The sequence below is a fragment of the Podarcis melisellensis genome (assembly GCF_964234715.1).
Source record: "Podarcis melisellensis genome assembly, chromosome: 2".
NCBI classification, from domain to species: Eukaryota; Metazoa; Chordata; class Lepidosauria; order Squamata; family Lacertidae; genus Podarcis; species Podarcis melisellensis.
The window spans coordinates 79466820-79492800 of record NC_138529.1 but is presented as its reverse complement, the minus strand read 5'-3'; the positions used below and the strand labels follow the sequence as shown (position 1 = coordinate 79492800).

Sequence of the window (25981 nt, the reverse complement as noted above, 5' to 3'; positions counted from 1 at the left end):
ATCAAACTGAGCATATCTTGTAAACAGCCCAAATTAGTTTCATTATCAAGTGTTAATCAAAATGCACTGTAAAAAGAACACACAATAATATGAATAAAGCAGGAAATAGATTTGTTATGTTTGATCCTCAGCTGGAAATGCAAAGTTTATGTACTGATTCTTATAATACCACTGGGTCCTGTGTCATATCCAGAAATACTCAATAAGTAACTTGAGATGGAAGTGGCTACAACAGATGATCCCAATCTCGAAGGCATCAAAATGCATGCTCACATTTTCTATATGTTCCTCCTTATTCTGCAATGGTGGAGCAGCTTGACTTCAGCATCAATTGTGCACCAATGTAATCTGTACATCAGAATTCTGAGCGCCACTGTTGGGTGTCCTTGATAATCAGTACACAGACTATACATTGAAATACCAGTTCTGAACTCATGCATGGGCAATACATTTAAGTAAGCATGTTCATGCCTCTTCGTGTATTTAAATGTATACCCAAGATAAAGCATCCTAGTAGGTTTTAGAAAGGGTAGAGTATCTTGCAAGTCCCTTTGCAAGAAAATAGTGGTCTACTATTTTAACTCTGTGAATATATAGTTCAGAAAGAGAAATGAGTAATTACATGCTCCTCCTTTAAAAGATTTAAGATCTTTCTCTTTGAAATGCCAGAAAAGGGAGGAGGAAAGCTCATGCGTAGTGAAATAGTTTTCCTTCTTCTGACAAACCGGAAGTAGAAAAAAAGGATAAAATGAGCTGTCAGATTGATGTGATGATAAAAAAGTGGCTTCTACATGCACCCAAAGGTAAAATAGAATAAAAACCATGAAGAAAAATATCCTTTGGTTTCAAAAAAAAGGTTTAGATTTGGTTGTTGAGTGAAAAGGCGGAGAACACTTCAAGTGCCTTTTCGTGGCAGGTGACACACAGAAAAAAATCCTTTTTAAGCAAACTTCTTTGTAAACCTGTTACCTTCAAAATGATCTCAAATGTAAACATACTAGTGAAGACATAATCTGCATACCCTAGGATCTGGAAGGTAAACAAAAAGTTACAAACATTATTGCTAAAGCTGTGTCTGAGTTAACAAGGATCAATTAACAGTTAATTACCTTTAACAGGATTTCAACAGTAAAGATGGCTGTGAAAGCATAGTCAAAGTAACCAAGTATCTGCAAAGCATAACATGTGCCACAGTAAGAAATACATCTACAAATACTACCAGAATTTACAACTTTGATCACAAACAGAGAAATGTCTACTTTATGAAGTACTTTATGAAGATGTGTAAATTTAGAGAAATAAATAGATGTACAATGACCAAACAACATTTATTTGTTTCACCGAAAATTGCCCCACAGTTGTCCTAATTCACAGATTTGCTTACTTCTAAAGTTACCACTTCATCTTTCAATGTCCCCCCGAAGTACAGGTGGCACCTGGCAATTTAAACAAATTGATTTCCTTACAGCAATTACTGTATTGGACCCAGACATTTGCCCTTGATGGTTGGGAAGGCTCCTTCCATTCATGGAAGGCTTTTGGTCCATCAGATGATCCCACTGGGAAAATGGTGAGGGATTCTGCATATCCCCCTCCCCCTACAGACCCCAGCAGCGTCTCCTACACTGTTCCAGTGGATTTCCTGAAGCTTCTCCACCCATCCCTGGACAGCGTGAGATAAAATGCTGGTGGGATGCAGATGAAGTGGGAAATGGCAGAAGTCACCTCCCTGGTGCAAGATCATACACCAAGTAAAATTCTGCCTGGGTGATGCTCTCAGAGCCTGGGAGTGACATTTGGATTCAACCCATTATGTTTTAGTCATCACAGTGTTCTTCTAAGAAATGCAAACAAATTATTAACAGGTGCAACTTGTTCTCGGAACATAATATAATCATACTAATGAAACAATCTCTGCATTGTTTAGGTTTTGGTTCTTATCGTATAGAGAGTACTGAATATTCAAATATTCTGAATGAGAATACATTACTAAGCCAGCTTGATGTGGTTGGAAGAACCTTCCGAAATTTTCTAAACACATGGAGTCCTTTTTGCACAGATCACAGGGCAAACTTTTAAGGGTATATCTGTATACTGATGTGTCCATGGGAAAGAAGATACCCATTTTTGCCAATTAAAAACATTTCAATCAGGCGTTGTCATGTCATCATGTTACAGCATGAATTTATCTTCAAAACAACATTTTCTCAAAGTTGCAAGTGTGACTGATAGACATTTGAGCAATTTCTTCTATAGGAAATAACAAGAGTTCATGTCGCTTGCAAAGACTCTCCTAATTGTGTTCACAAGCTATTTATTCATCCCAACATCTATATACCCAAACACAATTTCCTATAAACCCAAGAAGACTCATTTCAGCTTTGGGATGCTTCCTTGACACACTATGCCACTCACCTGAGGAGTCAACATCCAAGTCCCCTCTTCCAGTCCATAAAAGGGGATGAGGGGAGTAGAAGAATAGATTCAGATTCCCACCCCAAACAGATGATCAGCACTATCAAAACAGACAGCACCAACCATCTATTCAGCCTTGCATGTGGAGCTCTGTAACCACTTGTACCTTCTGTGCATGAAGCTCCCTACTGAGCTTGTACATGAGAAAGCTTTATACCAAGCATGCTGGGTTGGGATGTCTGCCACTTCAGGCAAAGGGCTAAACTAAATAATAGCAGCTGACCTAAATCTAGTGTAGAAAACATTTCTTCGTAGGCACTACCTATTACACTGTTACAACTAAAGAGCTTGGTGCTTACATGTAATAAAATCACACCAACCTTGAATGGATACAATTATTCTAACAATGCCTTCTGTTGGCAGGGCCATACCTACAATTTTTTCTTCTCTGCATACATACACAATATTTTTAAGGTGAGTTTTTTTTTTTAAGGAATAAGTGTTTTTCCTAGAATGGTGTTAAAGAGGTTTTCTCATTTATTTTCATGTTTAAATGGAAGGTGAGAAAATATATATATGGAACTCTATAGGGAGAGGGAGAGAGTTTCTCTCATACATATACATATGAGAGAAATACTTTAAAAAGCTGGAGAAACACCCTTTCATCACTTGACCAAATATTTCTGCCACAAATATATAAAAAAGTATAAACTGCTCACCTCCAAAAACAGGAGATGGTCTCAGGTCCCAAATATCTGGAAGACCGTCCCCTTCCCTACAGACCCCCTTGGGTGTTAAGATGACTTGGTAGTTCCATGACCCTCAGAAGTTCCTTCTCTGTGTAAGCTCCAAATTATGGATTTTCTTCCCCACAGAGGTGTGTGGCATTTTCATTACGCAGTTTCCATCATATGCTGAAGATGCACCTCTTTCCCCAGGCGTTTTGACACCTGGGATATGTATTTTTAGGACCCACCCTATTCTGGCAACAGTAGTTTGTTTATACTGTTTTAATATTGTATTTTTAATTGTGGTGACCAACCCTGGGGCCTTATGCTAAAGGGCACGTAATAAATTGAATAAATAGGTAACATACAAATGCACCCTTGATTTGAAATTACCTTTTTGTAGCATTTATTATTTTGTAGAATATGCCTAGAATATGCCTTTTTTATTTTATAAATAAAAAATGAACGCTATAGACAATATTTATAGCAGCATTTGTACATGAGAGTTGCATACAGCATATTATACACCCACTTTAAATAGAAGCAAAATCTATGTGTAGTTGCATTGCAGACTGCAGTTTTTATATGCTTGTCCCATTTCATTTTCTAATGTTGAGGTTAAGGGAGCAGACAACATGGTGTCGAGGCTGCAAACCAGGAAGGAGGGGGAGGGGCAAGGCAGTGGAGAGGTCAGTACACTGTGCAAACGCAATAGCAGAGCTAAGCTGGTACTACTGCCAGTGAGTTTGCACCATAGCAACCTCCCCACTGCCTCATCCCTTTCCTTCCCTGGAAGCAACAGGGCTCAGCTGCCAGGAGGTCAGGTGAGCGCCACTACCACACCACATCATGTGCTACTGCCATCTAGCGCAACACTGGTCCATCTAGGTCATTGCTGTTTCATGCTGACCAGAAGCGGGTCTGCAGGGTTTCAAACAGGGTTTCAAACACCCAACTAAGAATTTCTACATCCTGAATATTATTAGTGTTGTAACTGAGCTTACGAAGACCCCTTCACTGTGAAAACAAAAACTGAGGCTACTCTATGACTCCAGGCTCCAACCACAACAAATCTCTGCACTATTTTTGTAATCTCCAAGTTGGTTCCAACATCCTGTTGAATCTTAAGAAAATACCCACATGCTGCTTAACTTCCAAAAGCTACGCTTATGTACCGATCTATTATATTCATGGTTTGCTCCCATTCCGAAGGGACCATTTTAAAGATGACGTAGCATGCAACTCTTTTGGGGAGTCTGTTTTTTCTTACGTTGTTGCGAAAAGAATGACTGCGAATTGGATCTTCTGCTGCAAGGGAAGCACTGCTAAGCATGATGAAGACAAGAATGAGGTTGGTGAAAATGTGGTGGTTGATCAGCCTGTGACATCCCACTCGAATCCTGAAGAAAAGAATGACAAAACAGAACAATGTCATTACAAGTGGGAAGTTAACTGCTCCTGAAGCTTAAAACTAAGCAACTGCAGAGCTTTATTTTTTTAAAAAGTTGTTCATCTGGAAAGCAGCCACGTTGTCTTGTTAACTGCACTAGTAATTCTGGAAAATGTACATTTATATGTATTATATAGGACAGCATATGTGAGTATCTTATGGAAAGCGGCCAAATTTTATAACTTGGACGATATTAAAAAAAAACAACACATTTGGATATAGCTGCTATTTAGACCATGTTATTCAAGTAATACGTAATCATTTAAACAACCTACTAGAAGTTTGGTTTGCAAAGAAATGACACATCTGAAAAACAGCTTTGTATCATCATTCGGTTGCCTTTTTTTGTTGCAGCCAGAAAAAAGTGTTGCTATTTTACACGGAAGCCTCAATGTGGTAATACTATTTAATAACAAGCAATTCAAGGGATATACATAAAATGGTTATTTACGGGTTTGTATTGCTGAAAATAAAGAAGGAGCTTCCTTCAGGAATTGGTGTCATCTTTTCCTTCATATTCAGTTCAGATATTCTTCGGGGTCGGGGACCAGCTGGCACTTCAGGTTCTTCCTCTTCCTCTTCCTCTTCACCTACTTCAAATTAATTACTTTCTTTAATATGTATATACAAAATATGTAATACTAGAAAAAAATATTGGAAATAGATTATAGCCACTAGATATTTAAAACAAATGCTAGTTAATATAAGGTCATTCCTGCTGTTCCCATCATTATAGTTTGCAACTTCCACTCTGAGAGGCATGTGTCTCTAAATACCAGTTGCTGATGGGAAGAGGGCTATTGCACTCAGGTCCTGCATCTGAGGCATGATGTTGGCCGCTGTGAGATGCTGGCCTAGATGGGCTTTTGACAGGGCTCTCCTTTATGTTCCCAAATATAAGTTATTACAATGAAAAACAGTGCATCGATTTTAAATTCTTGTCTGCAGTTTCTAGCTGAGAGCATGTTTTCTAGGCTGCGCGCTCCCCTTCCTGTTCTGTGCACTTTGATGTTAGCCCTCCAGCTGCCATTCTGAATCAAGATGGCAGACCAAAACGTGACTTTGGCAAGACTTTGCCCGCTTTTTGGCTCAGCCGCCTCAGATCATTGCCAACTTGTCATGAGCGTCCCCAAGGTGAGGGCAACAGTTTTCATCTACGTTTGGATGTCAGGTGCCATTCTGAATCAAGATGGCAGACCAAAACGTGACTTTGGCAAGACTTTGCCCGCTTTTTGGCTCAGCCGCCTCAGATCATTGCCAACTTGTCATGAGCGTCCCCAAGGTGAGGGCAACAGTTTTCATCTACGTTTGGATGTCAGGTGCCATTCTGAATCAAGATGGCAGACCAAAATGTGACTTTGGCAAGACTTTGCCCGCTTTTTGGCTTAGGTTCAGCCGCCTCAGATCATTGCCAACTTGTCATGAGCGTCCCCAAGGTGAGGGTGACAGTTTTCATCTATGTTTGGATGTCAGGTGCCATTCTGAATCAAGATGGCAGACCAAATTGTGACTTCACCCAATTTTTGGCGTGAGAAATCCAAACTCAAAAATACCATCCATTTAAAAACCACAATATATTTTTGGTTTCCAAAAAATCCTGGGGAGCACCAGGAATTCCCTGCTAGTAATTCATAATTGCTGAAATGTGTGAAATCTATACTGTTTCTTTTTAGTCGTATTAATAAATAGCATGTAGTACACTTGACCCAATATTTCTTCTCTCGGTATATGTTAAGTGCATTAGTACCTGGAACATCGCAGGGTGGGTAGGGATCTTTGTCTTCATCCTCCCCTTCTCCGTATTCATTTATGGTAACCTGTTACAAGAACAAAAACACTTCAGAAGAAAGGTAAATGGGAGATGTAAACTGATGCAACACGCTAAACCAAGCTACTCTTTTTCCTGTTCTGCCCTTCGCAAAGCAGCCCCATCCCAATCCCAACACTTTACAATTTTTAATTAATTCAATAATTCTGGTTGGAGAAATAAGCAGTAAAAAATGTGCTTACAGCTGGATTGTCTCATAAAGAGCCCATGCAGCATGGGAGAGGTCAGAGGTCAGCATTCCAATCATTTCCATTAACTCAAATTGTTACTTTTTCAGTAAACCAAGTATAAATATGCAATTAAAAATCAAATATGTTAGAAAATAAACCTTCTACTCCATCTATTATTTCAATGATACTGTCCAATAAAATCTAGCAGGTCATAAATAGACAAGTTGCAAATATTATCTAATTTGTGTCTCTGAACATACACACAGAGTAGAGGAGATTTGGGGACAGTCAATGCAAGCGCCTGGGCAGAAAATCCTCTTGCTTGTGGCCTTGAGGCTTGATACAAAAAAACCATAGGCACCCAGCATATGAGAGGACTCAGTGCATTCTAAGAAATTGGCAACCCACAAGCACGGATGGAGACCAGTCAGTTTGGAGTATTAGCAGGTGTCCGTACATTTAAAGAATATATAGCACACAGAAGTGAAAAGAAATAAGGTACCTTAGCATCCTTGCCCTTCTTTTGTTCACCTTCTGGCTTGTCCCCCTTTTTAGTATCCAAACTCTCTTTTCTACAAGGAAGAAAAGAAGGGGGTTGGGAAAATAAAGGAGCTCATGTGTAGCAGCTATGAAAAAAGTCAATTGCCAAGCTAGGCATCTGCATAGCTGCAGCCAAACCAAAGCTTTCCCAACCTCACCACTGCCTGACTGCACCCCTCCTCTGTCCCAGCAAGTGCTGCTACTGAAAATGTTTTATTTGCTACTGAGATAGCTTATGTGCATATTTTACTGTCTGGACACATGGCAGTAATTAGGCTTTCAATTATGGCTTACTGAAGCAGGTACAATGTGGATGTCTTCATACATGAGGGAGTGCATTTTTCCCCATCCTCCAGGTAGGAACAATATCATTAAGTTAAAATTCCAAAATCTACAGCCGGGCAATACCTTTATTGGGAGCAGCCAAAATGTTACAAAAGCTTAGGAAGTTTTAGAGTTCCCAGCAATTCGTCAGCAGGCAAGATATTACACAAAGCATGTTCGGGGGGGGGGGGTTAAAATTAAAAAGTAGCATAAAAATTAGGCTGTTGGTGTATCCAAGAGGTCAGCATATACATTCACTTCCAAGATGTTGACTTCAGGCTGCATAAGTCCCTATCAGTTACTGCAGTCTGGTAATGTTGGTAACCCCTGGGAAGGACATATTAAGCCTGCAATCTCCATCTTGGAACCGAATCTACAAGCTGACCTGATGACTACAATAAAATCCGTTGAATACTCAGTCTTTAAAATAACAACGTTGTGTTGAATCCAACTAAGTCATTGTGCATGGAGAATGACTTCTCTAGCCCAAAGGAACTTTCCCTCACTCTCCTTCTGCTGTGTGCCCTCTGCATTGGAGGGAGGAAAAGTTCCACTGAACTTGTGGAAGTCATTCCTCAAGCACAATGATTTTGTAGGATACAACCCATAGCTTCTTGCACAACTCAAGATAAATTGTAATGGTGATTTTATATGCAGTAGATTTTCACAAGTTAAATGACTATGGTGGAGTCATTAAACAAGAGTTTAACGTTGCCAGCTGACCATTTTCAGAACTGAACATACATGTCTAATGCTTATTTGTAATGATAAGTGTGCTGTTTTAATAGGGACAGGACCTCCTCAGTTCACACCAGCTTTCCAAAGTGCTTACAGTATCCCTGATTCTTTAAGGATCTTTACAAAAGAACCATAGGGGAAAATCAAGAAAGATGCTTTCACATGTCCTGTGCCATTTCTCCTGTACCTGGCAGTCTTTTTCCTTTCCTTTTCCTCTGCTTCTTCTTTCTGAGCAGTGTTCAGACTTTCAGCATCTGCCAGGTTATCCACCGCAATGGCCAAGAAGACATTCAGCAAGATATCTAATTCAAACCATTTTAAGGATACTACATAGGTATGGCAACCTAGTTCCTTTGCTAACTGGGAAACATGAAATCCATATTCCTAAATTCAGTGAAGGGCATAAGCAAACCAGTATAGGGTGTTTAAAAAACAAACAAACCTCATGCCTCACTTACATTGGTTTACAAGTCTGTAGAGGCAAATAGCAAATTCACACATTCACTTGAAACCATCCATGGGGAGGATGCACACACAAGCCCCATCCCCAGCATTCCTGCTCCTGTGAACTCCATTCCCAACTTTCATGTGTTGAGCAAGGAGGTCTGGGGTGGTGGTAGGAATTCATGCTTTAGCTGCATGTTTAGAATCCTCCCTGTGTTTGGGGACCCTGCACAATGAATCAGGGCTCCTAATCAAGGGAAGGATTTTAAGTTCATTCATTTTAAACAGGAGAAGAATCTCCCTTCAACCCTTCCATTAAACACGTAAACACTTGAGGCTATACCTGGCAGGAACAATGTTAGATGGAAATAGCATGCACAACCCCAATCCTTCCCTCAGTACATTTTCAGGCAAGCGTATGAATATGCTTTGGTTTCCGTGAAATGCTTGAGATGGCTATTACATTCCCTGGCAAATTCTCCTGGGCAAGACAATGACAGTGAGCACAAGTTCTCTTGCACAAACCCAACTGAAATGTAACTAACATGGAAGGGAAATCTAGACCTAAACAACTCAAGCAACATTTAAAAATTTACTCAAAAGTAGTTGCTGATTTTAGCCCTAATCAGGTGCCACTTCCATGCTGACATACAAGCGCTGTGACAGCTCCCAGAGAGGAATGACTCCTCAACCCACTTCAATATCAGGGGCCACCTCTTCACATACTTTGGGTGATAGCCAATGTTGCGCAAGTGGATTTCCTCTTCCTCTGCCTTCCCTGCAGCCCCCCCCCGTGGCCTCTCAAGTCTGCTTCAAGGAGCTTTCCAACTTCTAAGATTTGGCAAAAATGGGTGGGAGAAGGAAAGGAAGGGCAAGTCCCATAACACCAGCAAAAGTCTGTTCTCCTTGCATGCAGGCATAATTGGAGATTACCCATAATCACTGTTTGTTTGTTTGTTTGTTTGTTTGTTTGTTTGTTTGTTTAATCACCACACCTAACATAAAGGAATTTCATAACTAATTATATCCTCGACACAATCCAAGTATTTCTCCCAATTCTAATTCTAATAATAATTTTATACTCAGCCTTTCTTCCTCACAGGGACTCAATATGGCTTACAGACAGAGTTACAGATAATTCCACCAAGTATGGAAAGTAGCTCATTGCTATTGTTGACTGGGAGTTGCACAGAGTCCAGGTCAAATTATGTGTGATGGAAAACCAGAATAGGTAGAGAAGGAAAACAGAATGGAGCATCTTGGAAGAGGGCATCTGGCTGGCCGGCAACCTGGACAGAAGAATTCCATGCTGCAACATTTTGTTAGAGATCCAGCAATTCCTTATCACAGCTATTTTAACCAAGAACAGAATCAACGTTATCAGCAATGACTGGTTAGGAGACCAAAGTGTTTACACATATTTAACTGAGAATTTTGAGAGTGGGGAATCAGAATGTGGAAATCTCTGATTTAAGTATTTTATATTCATGTTCTTTATATTTCAGAATTAAGATTAATGTCTAAAAATGAAAGGATACAGTTACCACAGATGAAGAGGATAATGAAGTATATGCAGACTACCATTCCTGATGATGATGGGCCTCCATAGGCCATAATACCATCATACATTACAGCATTCCAGTCTTCACCTGTTAGAATCTAAGAAATTGATTCTTTATTAATGAGTGAACACGGAACATTAAAAATCAATTATGTTTCTGCTTCAGTTCACAGCATAGAAAAAATACTCCATTAGCTGTACTTATATGACTAACAACATTCTAACCACTTCTCTTATGCATTGCTTTATACTACTATAAAATAAGGACATACTGTTTTGGTGACGGAGCTTTAGATCTACCAAAGCCTTTGCCAATACATTGCATTTAGGGTTTTTGAGAATTACTTTTCTAAAAGGACTGCTGAAATTGTTGCCTACGTGAAAATTTAGGGAGATTTCTGACATGACATTCGTTATCTGCACAAATTATCCCACCTATCCTTGAGTACGCAATCACATATACAAATGTAGCACATGGACCTAGCATTAATACTCATGATTTTTTAGAGAATTTCAAGTGCTTAAAACTCTTCACATACACTACCTTAACAATTCTTGCAACAGCTATATAAAATAATCTAGAATGATCACCCCCATATTGCAAACAGGATATGTATGGCCTGATGCAGAGCGAGTGGTAGATTCTCTTAAGTCCACAAAGTGAATATGTGGTTGAGATGAAACTTTAACAGGAGACTACCTGGTTCACTAGAGATACACCAGTGTTAGGGCTCTACTCTGTCCAGACCTTATCTCTCACCTCCTCAGATGAGAACTAAGGAGAGCAAGACCCTTCAGCAGATCTCCACACTGGGAACGACTCTGACTAGACAGTTACTTTGGACATCCCTACCCTGTACCCTGGGCCAGGAGGCTGCCATGCCAGCTGTTTCAAGGCCACAGGAGCAGAGGGAATAGTAAGTAAGGCAGCAACTTCAAGGCCATCACCAAAATACCCAGCAAGCTGCACATTAGGCTATTAGGGAGAAGTGCATGAAAACACCTGCTTGGATACCAAAGCCTGGGTGAGACCAGGGTGGAGCCTCCAGCTCCTATGCAAGTAAAAGCTCTCTTCCAAGCTCCAATCTTCCTAGCCTGGGGAAACAAACAGACAACCAGCTCTGAACTAGGTAACTGCTAGAAAAAGAAACTCTGTAATATTCAAAGTTGCAGTCAGCAAAGAGATCCCTTGATTCACTTTGCACCTATTAGCAATGTTTAGGATGACTTAAACGGACAAGAAATGTATTGGCTGAGCTAGCCCCAAGACTGGCTGTGGATGTAACAATCCAGAGACTGAAATCATTAGTCATTCATGCATCCAAGCTCATTGTTTTCTTGGCACAACCAAAAGCACCTGCAGACACCTAACTAAGCAACCTCTGAACCAGATTTCAAGGGTGCACAGGGAGCCGCAGGATAAAGGAGTTGTGAAAAAGGGGGGTTTCTATTGCAGAAGCAGAACAACAGCGCTTGATACAACTGAAAATGATCAAGGGAATGCAATGTGATAATCTTTATTAAACCACCAAGATTCTGCAAATGAGCATGTGATCAATTAACTGAGAATTTTTTAAAATAGTAACTTTTTGCTGTTTCTGAAGCAATGCAGAGTACAAAACTCTAATCAAAATCTATCCAGATTTTCCCCCTTTGATGTTTTATTGAGATAATTCAGCACCTAATCAGCTAGCTTGCACATATTTCATCTGGGTACATTCATAATATGAATGGAAAACAGTCTGAATATGGTTTCAAATATGGTTTGTTTGTCATAGCTTGGCCCAAAGAGCCCTAGGAACTATAGTTTTATACAGACATTGTAGGTTTGTTCTTGAATAACACTGGGTGATATCCAGTTGTGCCCATCTGCTAGCGGAAATGACTTCCACTCACAACAGGACTTCTCCTTCCTCTTCTCCCGCATACAGCACTCTGCATGCCCACATCTGCTTCTGGGGGGGCTGAGGTATCCTCCTGCTCTGGAGGCAGGAGAGGAAGGAGACACTGGATACCAGCCCCTATAGAAAACTATAATTCCCGAAAGCAATTACCATTACACCAGCTTTGAAAACAAAAAAATTCCTTCCAGTAGCACCTTAAAGACCAACTAAACTACTTAGTTGGTCTTTAAGGTGCTACTGGAAGGAATTTTTTTGTTTTGACTATGGCAGACCAACACGGCTACCTATCTGTAACCAGCTTTGAAACTCCTTTAAATAAATAATGTAGACGCACAGTGCACAGCCAAGCAGACACCAAACTTTTTACTGAACGCTATAGTAACACTGCATCCAGACATGATGCTAAGCTATGGTATAGTATTCCATGAACAAGCATCAGGTTTCTGCACTGCCACTTCCCTCCTTAAAGCAGTCACAAGGAGGTCAGAAGTTTTCCTCTTTGTAACAGAAGGAGCAGTCACTCCACCTCTTCACTGACCAGGTACCACCACCTTCCATGCTGCCAAACTTACGAAATTAATTGGGAGGGTAGGGAACTACTGTTAGCAAGCTCACAAATCTGTCCAGGCAAGGGCCCAACGTGCACCTTAAAATTTGAAGAACAGAAAAGCACTAGGAAAAATGCGCAAGACAGATCCCGAGTTAACAGAATACTTAACTCCAGAATCAAGTGGGATCTAGTATTTTGTAAATGTGCTTCAGCATGAACACAAGAATGACTACAAACAGATAATATATGTACAGCCTCACCTCAAGGCCACTTCACTATTGCTTCCCCCCCCACACACACACATGAAAACTAATCTCTGTTGTATAAAATGCATGTCATTTATAATGTCTGAATGGATGCACTGTCTGTTTTTACTTTCCAGATTAAAGAGTTGGAAGCAGCCACAGAAGCATCAGCGTCCTCATTTATGCATCTATGCTCCAAAAGTTACTAATGCTGACACTAACCCTAGCAAACATTGCTCTCTGTAACATCTTCAACTAGGGCTGCAATCCTAGTTAAGAACTTAATTCATTTCACAGGTCTGTGCTTAACCTGAAACTGTTCTTAACCTGAGGTACCACTTTAGCTAATGGGGCCTCCCGCTGCCACCACCGCACAATTTCTGTTCTCATCCTGAAGCAAAGTTCTTAACCCGAGGTAGTATTTCTGGGTTAGAGGAGTTTGTAACCTGAAGCGTCTGTAACCTGAAGCATCTCTAACCCAAGGTACCACTGTATACCAAATGGAATTTTCTTCTGAGTAAACATGCATGGTCTTGCACTGTAAGTAAACTTGCCTAGGACTGGGCTGCATGATTTGTAGCAACAGCAAATGAACACCAAGAAATATACTGGTTGTGCCAAGTCTGGAAGATATCCCAGTTGTGCAGGGACATTATTTGGGCACCACACGTAGATAAAAAAGAGGAAACTAAGGGTTGTCTGGTTTTAGGGCTTTTGTTTTGTTTTAATTACAATAATTTGCCACTAACATTAATGGCTACAATCTAGTTAGCCCTTAACTTACATTTGAGAGCAGGTGTGAATTAGTGGTTCTTTGTTTCCTTCTTCATTGTTTTAACATTGATTTATATCTATTAGTAACTTTGCATTAATGTAAAATTTTATATATAACTGTATATTTCTGTAATATTTTGTTTAAATTGCCTGTTGTTGCTTCAGTTTTTTGTACACCACTTAGATATATTTTAAATATATTAAGCAGTATAGAAATTAAAGCAAGCAACTTGAAAAGCAGGTAACTCTTCCTGCATATTTCTGTCTCTCTGTCTGTCTTGTCTGTCTGTCTCTTCTCCCAGTGTTTCTTTTAAAAGTTACCCAAATTTCAAAATCAGCCTTTCCTCCAACACTGGATTTTTGTGGGGTTTTGAGGGGGGAGGAGAAAAATCAAATAAATATACTTTCTTGTATGTGCAAATCTATAACAGCTGCACCTTTGGACTGTAGAACAAGATTGAGATAATTTACCAATATACAGCTTCAAACATGTGATATGCAAACATTTTGTTGTTTTTTTAAAAGACAGTTAAATATAAGGGAAGATTTTTTTTACATTAAATGACTTTACATTTCTTATATTTTGGATGAACAAAGACAACTTAATATTAATGACGTTAACATAAAAGCTATGCTGAATAGATAGATAGAATACATGATATGAACAAATGGTACAAAATGATGCAAAATTACCAGAATATTGACTTTAATGAGCAGAATGCTATTTAACACAAACAGAATTAATAGTAGTTGTGGTAGTGATTTTTATTTTTATTTTTTAGGAGACAGGATTATTTAGACAGTTTTTGTTGTTCAAAGATAAAATGTTTTATAGTGGGTGAAAGAAAGTTACCTGGAATACAGTTAAAAGAGCTTGTGGGAAATTATCGAAGGTGCTCCGTTTTGTTTGAGTTTCATCAAAATTAAATTTGCCTCCAAACAGCTGCATTCCAAGCAATGAGAAGATTATGATGAAGAGGAAAAGCAGAAGCAACAGTGAAGCAATGGACTTCATTGAGTTTAACAAGGATGCTACCAAGTTGCTCAGGGATGTCCAGTGCCTACAAATTAAAATGCGTGTGTTAACCAAAAAAAAACCGTAAAAGAACAGTGCGTGATGAAATATTACAAAAGAGCTGCGGATCATACAAGTGTCAGTAGAACTCAGCAGTAAGTAAGTTGTTGTTGTTGCTGGGTTGTTGTTTTTTAAAAAAAGCTCATTGCCTTTAATTTGATCTTACCTGGTTACTTTAAAAATACGGAGGAGACGGACACAGCGGAACACTGAAATTCCAAGGGGTGACATAATTTCCAACTCCACCAAGATGGTTTCAACAATGCCGCCACAAACCACGAAGCAGTCAAAACGATTAAATAGGGATACAAAGTATGACTGCAGGCCCAAACTGTACATTTTTACCAACATTTCACAGGTGAATAAAGCCAGAAGAACTTTGTTAGCAATATCTAGAGGGGAAATATTCAGAAAATTATATTGGTTTTTACACCTCTGATTCAGTTTCATATGTTCTGCAGAAAACAATGACAGTTTCTATTTTGACCACTTTGAGCAAACAGAATCCTTCACTCCACATTCTTCTCAAGCTATGATGATGTAACCTATCCCCACTAAACCACAGCTCAGAAATAAAGGAGTTTGCTTCATAGCATTTCAAAGCAAATTTTCATTTCCTTCTTAAAACACACCAGTTTTACCTTTAGTACAGAAATGATTCAAAGTTTAGTGGGATTCTGATGTATGCCATATACAGTGTCTGGTTTGTTGTATCGTGTGAGTACAAATACCCTAGTACAAATTTTGTAGTAGACCCAGAAAAACCTCTCAATGACACAGACCAGAGGTGATTGATAACAGCACACAGTTATAGTCCACAATCCATTTGACTACAGTAAACTACAAGTTCAAATTAGCCTAGATTGCAACCCATCTAATCTGTGGATTGCAATCCATCTAACCTGGATAAACTCTAGCTGCAACTAACTACATGGGGCTAAAAATTTGCTTATACCTTCCCATTGTTCTTTTTCGCAAAGCTTAAACAACCCAGAATGTCTACAAAATGCTAAATAAATAAATGGCTTTGTATTAAGTCTATAACAGTATTCTATTTGTTACTGAATGAATAAAATTTTCATTTTACCTTGTATTTGTGTCAACCAATCAGGCTGGTTGTAATGCTCAGATGAAATAGTTAATGTGTTCAGGAAGACCAGAACAATAACTAACCAATAAAACGAAACAGATTTGACAGCAGCTCTGCATCTTCTTCTATTGAATCGGTTCCATCGACGCCAACGTCGACTAAAATATAAAACAGAATAAAACCACAAAAATTAGGCTTGAGGAAATTTTTTCTAGGTAAAGACATCATGGTTGACTTTGGTGCAACCAAACCACAGAAAGAACCCTGCTCTCGTGCCCATGAGCCATAACTCAGTTAGTTGGGGGATACAGCAGACACCCAGTAGATTTATCTTAAGGACCCAGTAGATGTGACAGGTGTAGACAATTCTTAACACACTTTGGTCCCAGGGTGTTTAAGGCTTTAAAAGTGAGAACCATCACTTTGAACTAATCTCAGAAACAAATAAGCAGCCGCTACAGGTTACAGTATCAGAGTTGGATCCAGATCCATTCTGTCTGATCCAATAAACGTTCTGACAAAACGTTCTTGGTCAACAGAAGTTTCTGAAGAGTCTTCAACAGCAGTCTACATGAGCAAGCATTACACCCATCTGCTGTGGCAGTGGATTCTGCAGCAATGAACAGGCAAGGTTGTTACCATCGATTGTGGCAGCACTAATCATATAGTTTAGGAACAGGAAAATGAATCTCATGCCCCTTTCCCACCTCCCCAAGAGGGGGTATCAACAATTATATGTTTTAAGAGTCTAACAAGCAGCAATTGGTATACATTCCACTGCTTCACATAGAGATCTCTGGATCAGACAGGGGAAAAATCATGTCTGAATAAAGATTATGCAAATCAGGATTAGTTTAAAATTAGTTTCAGGTTAAAATTAGGAGCAAAGTCAAGGATACTATTTATACTTGATTTAAAAAAAGGAAGAAATGTGAAGATGAAATGGAGTCAGGATTTGCTGCTCTCATATTGTTGCCATTAATGACAAAGCTTTTTCATCTTTATCTGTGGCTGCCACATTCTACCTCTTAGTCCCCTGTCTTATAAAAACTGGCATTTCATGAGGTTTCCAATACATTTAAAATATTTTGGAAATATGCTACATCTGACTCAAGAGCAAATAAAAACAAGACTCAGGAGCAAATTAAAAACCTTCAAGGACTATGGTGTGCTGCTAATCTTTGGGAGTCAAATGAACATAAACTGTCACAGCTACGGCTTGAATGTGAATGTATGTTGTATTTACATCTGATGGTGAGGAAAGATCACAAACCCATTATTCATATCACAATATTATGGCCACACCAGATCTTTGGTAATCAACTATACCAGTCTTCAGAGGAAGTGCTAAAGCTAACTAGGATGAAGAAGGTATATGCTGGGACCACAGAGCCTATTAGAATTTGCCAGTGAGGAAGCAGGGTTAGAAGAACCAAGGTTTCCATGCAATTCACACCAACCCCTATCCCTCTAGGATGGTGGCAGGAAGATGGTGGCAGCTTCAAGACTACAGTGGTACCTATGGTTACGAAGTTAATTCGTTTCAGAGGTCCGTTCTTAACCTGAAACCGTTCTTAACCTGAGGTACCACTTTAGCTAATGCGGCCTGCTGCTGCCGCCGTGCCACCGTCACATGATTTCTGTTCCCATTCTGAGGTAAAGTTCTTAACCCAAGGTACTGCTTCCACGTTAGCAGAGTCTGTAACCCAAAGTGTTTGTAACCCGAGGTGTTTGTAACCCGAGATACCACTGTATTGCAAAAAAGCATCCCTTATGCTTAAGCTCAAAAGGGACGCGGGTGGCGCTGTGGGTTAAACCACAGAGCCTAGGACTTGCCAATCAGAAGGTCGGTGGTTTGAATCCCCGCGACGGGGTGAGCACCCGTTGCTTGATCCCTGCTCCGGCCAACCTAGCAGTTTGAAAGCACGTCAAAGTGCAAGTAGATAAATAGGTACCGCTCCAGCAGGAGGGAAAAAGCATTTCCGTGCGCTGCTCTGGTTCACCAGAAGCGGCTTAGTCATGCTGGCCACATGACCCGGAAGCTATACGCCGCCTCCCTCGGCCAATAAAGCGAGATGAGCGCCGCAACCCCAGAGTCGGCCATGACTGGACCTAATGGTCAGGGGTCCCTTTACCTTATGCTTAAGCTCCCACATCCTTGCAAACCTGTCTACTTTCATAAAATCACCTTTTTGCAGGAAGTACCATTTACAACTGTGGAACACTTCGCAGTTTACTTTGGCTTTTATTCACCCCAAAAAATACCACTGTGTACAAGAACGACTACTCATGCAAGGTTAAGATACCCTATTAAGTTATGAAGGTGAATAAAACCAACAGGTGTAACAACAGGTGTTTAGGTAGACTGAAGTCTATTAAATGCATGAAGTTGTGTGGCCATAAGCAAAAACATCTAGGGCTCCATATTAAAGAATGAAGTGAAGGTGCAGTAAGCACACATGGACTGGGGCATATTTCAGCCCTGACAGCAGATTTTCTGTGAGCGAGAAAATATAGAATTCTTCTTATGGCTTTAGAAATCCTTAGCTATAGATCTTTAGATACATCTAGCCACCATTGTATATATAACCATAGTTATTGTCATTTTCTTCACTGCTGAGTCTAGGGAAGGGAAAAAACCATTTCGAAGACTCCTACCAGGAGAAATCCAAAATCCAATGTATGCGGTATTGATAGTTTTTAAGAGTTTTAAGTTCAAGATTAAGAGATTTAGTTGTATAGCTGATTGATTAAATTAGAGAAAGAGAAGCAGATAAGGAAACAACAACCTTGAGATTTTTTGCGGAAAGCTTTCTTAAAAGGTAAGAAACTTTAGAGAAGAATACAAGCTACTTGTTATTTGTATTCTTAGGTTTTAGTGTGAACAAAGGCAAAGTTAAGAAACAAAGCAAGATACCATATTGAGAATATGACTGATTTTTTTTAAATTGTGCTTCTAAATATCTGCCTAAAGAAAAAGGACATTAATATTGTATGGGTGAATTTCAAAAGAAATAAAAATATTTTTGTTGTGATTCTGACACATTACAAAGCAGCATCCTTGGAATATGGCATAAAATACTTCAAGTACTGCCTCTCCTCATATGAACTGACTTGGGCCCTGTGATCATCAGCTGAGGCCCTTCTTCATGTGCCTCCTCCAAGAGAGCTCTGGAAGGTGGCAACACCAGAATGGGCCTTTTCTGCCGTGGCTTGTAGAATGTTCTCCCCGGGAGACTGATCTGCCACTTTCATTACACATCTGTAGGCGCCAGGCAAAACATTCCTCTTCTTCCAGGCCTTCAGCTAGTTGAACAATCTGTGGCCTTTTAAACTGTGTTGTGGGTAGTGGGTATTGTTTTTGCTTGCTACTATGGAATGTAGTTTTCTGTTTTCATATTGTAAACCATCCTGTGATCCTCAGATGAAGGGTAGTATAGAAAATTAATAACAACAACATTTTTCCCTACTGTGATAAAAATTATCTGCCCAAATAGATTTTAACCATATATATCGAAACAGCGTACAAAAATTACCACACAAAAAATTATTTCAGCCAAGTCAACTGTATGCAAGTTGAAAGAACAGAGTGAACTCTGAAGCATGACTAGAAGATTTAGTCATTCAAAATACAATATTTTGTATTGGGTTGGGGGAGAATCTCTTCTGCCCATTCATGAAACACATTTCAGGAACACTGAAAAAGTCAGTGGAATTTTAAGTGGAGGGGTGGAAGAGTTCACATTGATCTAAAGGCTAGTAGATTTGAGGCAGAGAAAGAAGCCACATCAGATGCATAATTATCATTAATAGTAACAATATAGTGGCACCTCCAGTTGCGAATGCGATCCGTTCCGGAGGTCCGGCCGTATCCCAAAGTTTTCACAAATGAAGAGACCGCTTCTGTGCATGCAGCGAAACACTTTCGGGTTTACCGCTTTCGCAACCCGAAGTTTACAGTGGTACAGTGGTACCTCGGGTTAAGTACTTAATTCGTTCCAGAGGTCCATTCTTAACCTGAAACTGTTCTTAACCTGAAGCACCACTTTAGCTAATGGGGCCTCCTGCTGCTGCCGCGCCACTGGAGCCCGATTTCTGTTCTCATCCTGAAGCAAAGTTCTTAACCCGAGGTAATATTTCTAGGTTAGCGGAGTCTGTAAGCTGAAGCGTATGTAACCCGAGGTACCACTGTAATAGACTCTGCCTTCCTCATATAAAGCAACTGAGGTGGCTAAAAAAAGCAATTAAAAGCTGCACAAAAGCAGAGTACCGCACGATAAGGTTAAGATTGTTTCATTACTTATCATGTATCCAAACCTCAGCACGGGAAACTAAAACAGCTGCATATTCTTTTCTTGTTACTCTCCCCCCCCCCCATTTGCATTCCCTTCCTCTGCTGTTTCCTTTTGTCAACTTTAAATTGGAAGCTCCTCAGAACAGGGACCTGCTCTCTTGTGCTCCACATGCTGAATTTTAAAAACTATCCCATTTCTATAGGACCAATCATGTAAATGGGAAGTGGTAGAGTACCCACTTCAAATTCAAAGGTCACAGGTTCAATCACCAGTATCTCCACATAGGGCTGGGAAAAACATGCCCTGAATTTCTGGAAAGCAATAATAATAATAATAATAATAATAATACCGACAATACTGAGCTTGATTAATGGACCAATGGACTCGGTATAAGGCAGCTCTTTGTGTTCTTTAAGCCATTATTGTTTATTTGTTTAATTACCTGCTCAAGTTTTTGTGGCCAAATGTTAGACTGCATATGATGCTGTATAATTTTTTTGTGCATTCACTAACCCGTTTTTAAAAAAAGATTCAGTCATATTCAACCATAATATGTGTAGATTAACAGGAAACAGTTAAGGGGAAAGTGATTGAAAAGAGAGAGAAGAATACTGACCTGAACTTGGATTTTGAGATAATTTGACTAAAAGAAAAGGAAAACATATTTTTAAAGAAAATACGTAACAATTATTTACACAACTCCTTTTCCCTTGAAAGCTATGTTGGAAATTAAGAGCACTTAAAATTATTTCAATCTTGCATGTCTGCTTGATACAGAAATGTTCTATGGGTGTAAATTGCAAAATAATGGCACCTTTTTACTGATTTTGAAGGATCAGCACAATAAAAGCTTTTACATACATAGGAAGCATTGTCTTTTTGAATTGATCTTTTACCAAAGCATATCAGTAACGATACTATTAAGACACCAATGTCAAAGTGGTTCAGAAATAGATTATAATCAAAATTTCACGATCAAAAAAGCATCGTTACCTGCTTTTACCTCACCATTCCTCCATGGCACTTATAGCAGATTCCCCCCCCCCCCAAAAAAAACCCCCTGCAATGTAGGCTGGAAGAAAATGATTGCCCAATACCATGCAGTGAGCTTGAAAGGGTTGAACAGGAGTTTGAACTCAGGTTTCCAAGGTCTAAATCTAGCCACTACATCACACTGGTACAAATCATGGTTTGAATGTACTTATCAAGCGAACGGGGATTATCAGAAAACAATGTCTGAATTATTAGGTAACAACACATGATGATAGCATCCATACCCTGTGCAATTTCTAGCAGCTGAACACTCACTACAGATTTACGACTTATAACATAAGCAGTAAAGGACTACCAACTTAAATAAGCTTCAATGAGTGATTCAAGAAATGTACATCATTTTAATCATCCACATCTCAGAGAACTCCATTTTTGTTCAAAGACAATCTTCCTCAGAGTTTTCAGTTAATAAATTAACAGCACTAGATGAAGAAAACTGTTCCTTTGCTCAGGAATTGCTAGAAATAAAACCATTGACATTCCTACCATGCTGATTTGTACTCACCACAAAGCTCCACAGCATGCTGGGCCCTCCCCTTCTCCACCAACATTTTCCGTATTCACAGACTCAGTTTCACTCGCTTGCATGCTTGCTGTTGGTAAGATAGAAGATATAATTAGATTTTTAGCTCAGCAAAGCCAGCTACACTTTGCTTTGTGCATTTCTCAGGTATTTATTTAAAAGCGGGGGGGGGGAGCAGAACGAAGTGTGAAAATGTTCACTTTAGTTAGCTGGCCTATGATAGTTTACTCTTTTTCCTCTGCGCAATCCCATTGTTTAGCCTGCACTGAAAAGGATGACCCCAAATCCAGTTTGGATATAAATGGTTTACAGCAAGCGAAGTTACAACCCTCGCAACTTCTAAGGTGCTTTTGTGGCCAGATTAGCCCATTGCGTAGGGTTGGAATAGTTAAGTATAAAAAAGTTTAGCTTGAAAGGTTCCATTGAGCTTTCGTGTACCTTCTAAAACAGGATGGTGCAATGCACGGTCTGAGGGCTCGCAGTGTCTTTTTGGGTGACCCTCAGCAACACTTACGGCCCCACCAAGCCCTCCCTTCCCCTTCCCAAAGCAGGGTAAAAGAGATGAAGCAGTCGGTTTTGGGAAGGAGGCATAAGAGCTCTGCCAGGGTCCTAGAGCTCTCCCTTCCCCTTCCCAAAGTCTAGTTAGCGCTTTCCCAGCTTTGGGATGAAGGTGGGGGAGCTGTAGGATCCTGCCAGAGCCTCATGCTGCCTTCCCAAAGCAAGGCAACGTGAGGGCAAGGGGGGGACCCCTCATATTTTGGGCTCACTTCCCCCTCCCCTCTGGGTTCTGCCCACTGGGCATGAAAACTTGGGCTGCCCTGTTCTATAAGCTCAGAACAAAGAGTTTATAGAACTGCACAAATGGAAAAGCACCTCTGTGCCTTGGGCACTGATCTTCTTAGTTGCAATTGTAGTAGCAAGTGGGGAGGCTGGCTGTTGCGCTCATGTCCTGCTTGTGGGCTTCCCAAAAGCGGGGCTCTTCTTAGTGCAAAAGGCAGAGCACAACAGTTTACATTTTTCTAAGACCCAGCATGTTCATCCATGCTTATGTTGGTATGGTAGCAGCTCAAAGAATTAACTACAAGCACCAGGAAGCTCCTGGTCTTAATCTTGCCTCTGCCATGCACAGCTCTCTCACACCGCTTGGGGGTAATAGCACTGATATATTGTATGATGTTGTTGTAAGGATTATTAAGCCCATGCAATATAGCATTCACAAGTGAACTGGTTCAATCTGTAGATGGAGGTTAGAGGTGGGGCTAACCCATTGACTGTGCGTACTTTAAGAATGTCTGCACAGGGCCAGAGGAGCAAGGATATAGAGAAAATTGATAATGCTTCACATGGCAGCTGAGATGAAATTATTGCCTCAGCACACAGAATAGAGAGACAATTTCTTGCCAGTCCACAAAGACAGGCTGTCACCTAAAGCAGAACAAACAAACAAACAATAGACTGGCTTTTAAATTACCAGGACTCAGTTCCAGTCCTGGAACATTTCTGCTTTCACTATCTTCACAAGTTTTGTCAGGGACAATAATGACAGCTTTTATTATCTTGGTACTTGTTCTAATTAAACAATTTCCTCAGGTGTCAATGTTTTGCACAATATTTGCCCCCATTAAAGTTCTGAAGTACTGCTAGGTTGAACATACACTGTTTATGGCTCACTCCAGCCTGAGTACAACACCATGCCTAATTCACAACCATGTGTTGTGATCTGCCAGGTGTAAATGAGAACCCTTCCTTCTTTTTAGTCACAATCTGGCAGCAAGCAAAATAACCTAATGAAGGCCAAGATATGTGGCTAGCAGGGTTGCATTAATCCTGGTTAGCAGGGTCCACAACCCTTTTGAGTTGTTGTCAAACAACTCTCATTATGATCTACTCTGTTTAATTTAATGGCTTTCCAAGCAATCAGTATACATCTTGGGCTGCAATCTGATGCACACTTAACTGGGAGTAAGCTCCACAGATCATATGGGAACTTACTTTTGAGTAAACATGCCTAAGATTGAACTGTTAGTCATTTGTTGAACAGGATTCAGACTTCTTCCATCAATGTTTCGATTCTGTTATCTATCACACTTTCTCAGTCCTTTCTCAGTGTGGCATGGCAGTGTCACCAAGCACCATTCAATAACGCCTGCATCAACACTACTAATTCTAAGCAATTACACATTTTATTTTATTTTATATTTTATTTATTTTTTAATTCACCAGAGAGTGAGAATTTCTCCACTCTACCACTTAACTACTTGAAAGGTGGCAAACACTTAAAAGACTACTCTCTGCCTCTAATTAATTTCTAGGGATTGTCTCCCCCTGTCTAATGTTGAAGTGTGTGTCTCCCTGGGTTTTAAAAAATATAACATGTGAATGTTTCAATGCCCCACGCCGCCATGGCAACATAGCTACCCACATTTTAATCACTACCAACGCTGGTTCGGGCCTAGCGAAGGATAATTCCGAGGAAGGAAACATTATCCAGAAAAGTCCTTAAATTGATTTGCACGAAAAGTCACCAAGCCTCTGGACTGTCCCACAAAGCAAAGAAAGAAGTTCCAATATATCCATGCATTTGGAGGAAAGATAACAGTTCATTCTGCTGGCACTGCACAACACCGCAAACATACATTTTCGCCATTAGCAGAACTACCAGATGTCCTTGTTTTTAAGAGAAAGCTTGTTCTTGGTCAATGCGCCATCATATCCTGAGAGCTTTTAAACGCTTTATGGTTTTCATCACATTGAAACTAAAGTGATGTACTCATATCTGACTCATTTGCCTTTCTAGATTGTACGCTTTAACTTGATTGAGAGCTATTCAATGGAAATTTAAACGAGTATAATCAAATTTCAGCTTACAGTTGTTGCACTGCAGCAACAATCTCTTTGAATCATGCATTCAAGCAGCAAATCACTTCCATGCAAGATGTGTGTCCACATGCAATTTAGGGAATATATTTACTCCCAGGTGTTTGAGAATATAAACAACAGCACTCAAAACTCATTGCCTAGATTGAAACACATCCACTGCAAAACAGAACACAATTTTTACCATGTTTGTTTGACCCACGGCAACATCTAAATCTGCTTTTCTTCTTGTCGTCTAATAAATCGGCCAACGTAACCCCTTCATGTTAAACACATGCAACCCCGTCAATAAAACAGCAGGTGGCAGCAGCAGCAGTGCAAAAGACAATAAAGGATCCACATTCAGTGCAATGCCAGTTGAGATGCTACATGACACAGGAGGACTATATTGGCTTTGCTATCAGCAACTGCAGCCTAAATCTAGGACTGTGTAAAATTGAGAGGACTGAAGTGGCAAGGCTTCTGGATTTCATTAAGAGCACCCGATCATCTCCTCCCTCTTAAGCCTCCCAGGCGAAATCTCAGAAGCCAAAAGGTATGTTTGTGGAGGAGAGTAGCTGCACAGGCAGCTCTCCTATGGCTATCAGAAGCAGAATTATATAAAATAAAGCACGCATATGCCAATGCAATTTCTGTAATTGATACAGGGCTGTAGCTGAGTTGTCAAGCATGCGTGCAAAAGGGCCTGAATTCAATTCACCAGATAAAAATGGGGATGCCTAGTATCTGAAAGCCTGGAGAGGCACTGCCAGGGCTTATTTACTGTGCTTTCAAGGCACAGGTCCCCACTTTAAAGCACTGTGTCTGAGTGCTTCTTTTTCTTTTTCTTTCTTTTTTTTGTCCCAGTGCTTACCCCATGAAAACCTGCCCTTTAAAGCTGAATCGGAACAAATGGCAATTCAGCTTTCAAGAGGAAAAAAGTTTGCAGACACAGGACTTTAAAGTGTGGACCTGTGTCTAGAAAGGCAGCACAAAAGGAAGTCTGGATGAGCTAGATGTACCAATAGTCTGGAAAACAGCTTCCTGTGCTCCTAAAACCAATTTTCTTTGGTGCAGAATTTTGATTAGTTTTTGAAGTAATCGTAAGAACTACATTCTTGCTTAAATTAATTTACTCCTTACAGTAATTCTTGGCCAAGCTGGGGAGGGCTCACAATAGATCCTGAGAGAACAGAGGTGAGTCATTGCTGGCAGTTGCACAGATCATAAACTGCTTTCTATTCAGTGATTAGTAATTAGCATCCTGATAGTTTTACAAGGGTATCTTTACAGTAGAGTATAAAGATTAAGAGCTGATTCACAGAACTGCAAATCAGGCTTGTCTTTCAACTCAAGTTAATTGTTTTGCCTGCTTGGGTTGAATGTGTCAACTCCCACAAACATAAATGGCACATGGA

At 40.0% G+C, this 25981-nt stretch overlaps 1 protein-coding gene across 29 annotated transcripts in view; it reads right to left on the bottom strand.

Moving 5' to 3' along the window:
- Positions 1-25981, bottom strand: part of CACNA1D (calcium voltage-gated channel subunit alpha1 D) — a 188681-nt gene that overhangs the window by 67328 nt on the left and 95372 nt on the right. For 15 of the 29 annotated variants that reach the window (XM_081898264.1, XM_081898279.1, XM_081898265.1 and 12 more), the window contains 12 exons: positions 21690-21777; positions 20748-20774; positions 15834-15994; positions 14913-15138; positions 14525-14732; positions 10176-10296; positions 8381-8495; positions 7094-7163; positions 6341-6410; positions 5045-5186; positions 4414-4543; positions 1110-1169 (listed from right to left, as the gene is read on the bottom strand). In XM_081898264.1, coding sequence (XP_081754390.1) covers positions 1110-1169; positions 4414-4543; positions 5045-5186; positions 6341-6410; positions 7094-7163; positions 8381-8495; positions 10176-10296; positions 14525-14732; positions 14913-15138; positions 15834-15994; positions 20748-20774; positions 21690-21777 — 1418 coding nt within the window. Of the gene's footprint in view, positions 1-969; positions 1030-1109; positions 1170-4413; positions 4544-5044; positions 5187-6340; positions 6411-7093; positions 7164-8380; positions 8496-10175; positions 10297-14524; positions 14733-14912; positions 15139-15833; positions 15995-20747; positions 20775-21689; positions 21778-25981 lie in introns of all 29 variants that reach the window. The other 14 variants (XM_081898276.1, XM_081898271.1, XM_081898274.1 and 11 more) reach the window with 2 other exon arrangements.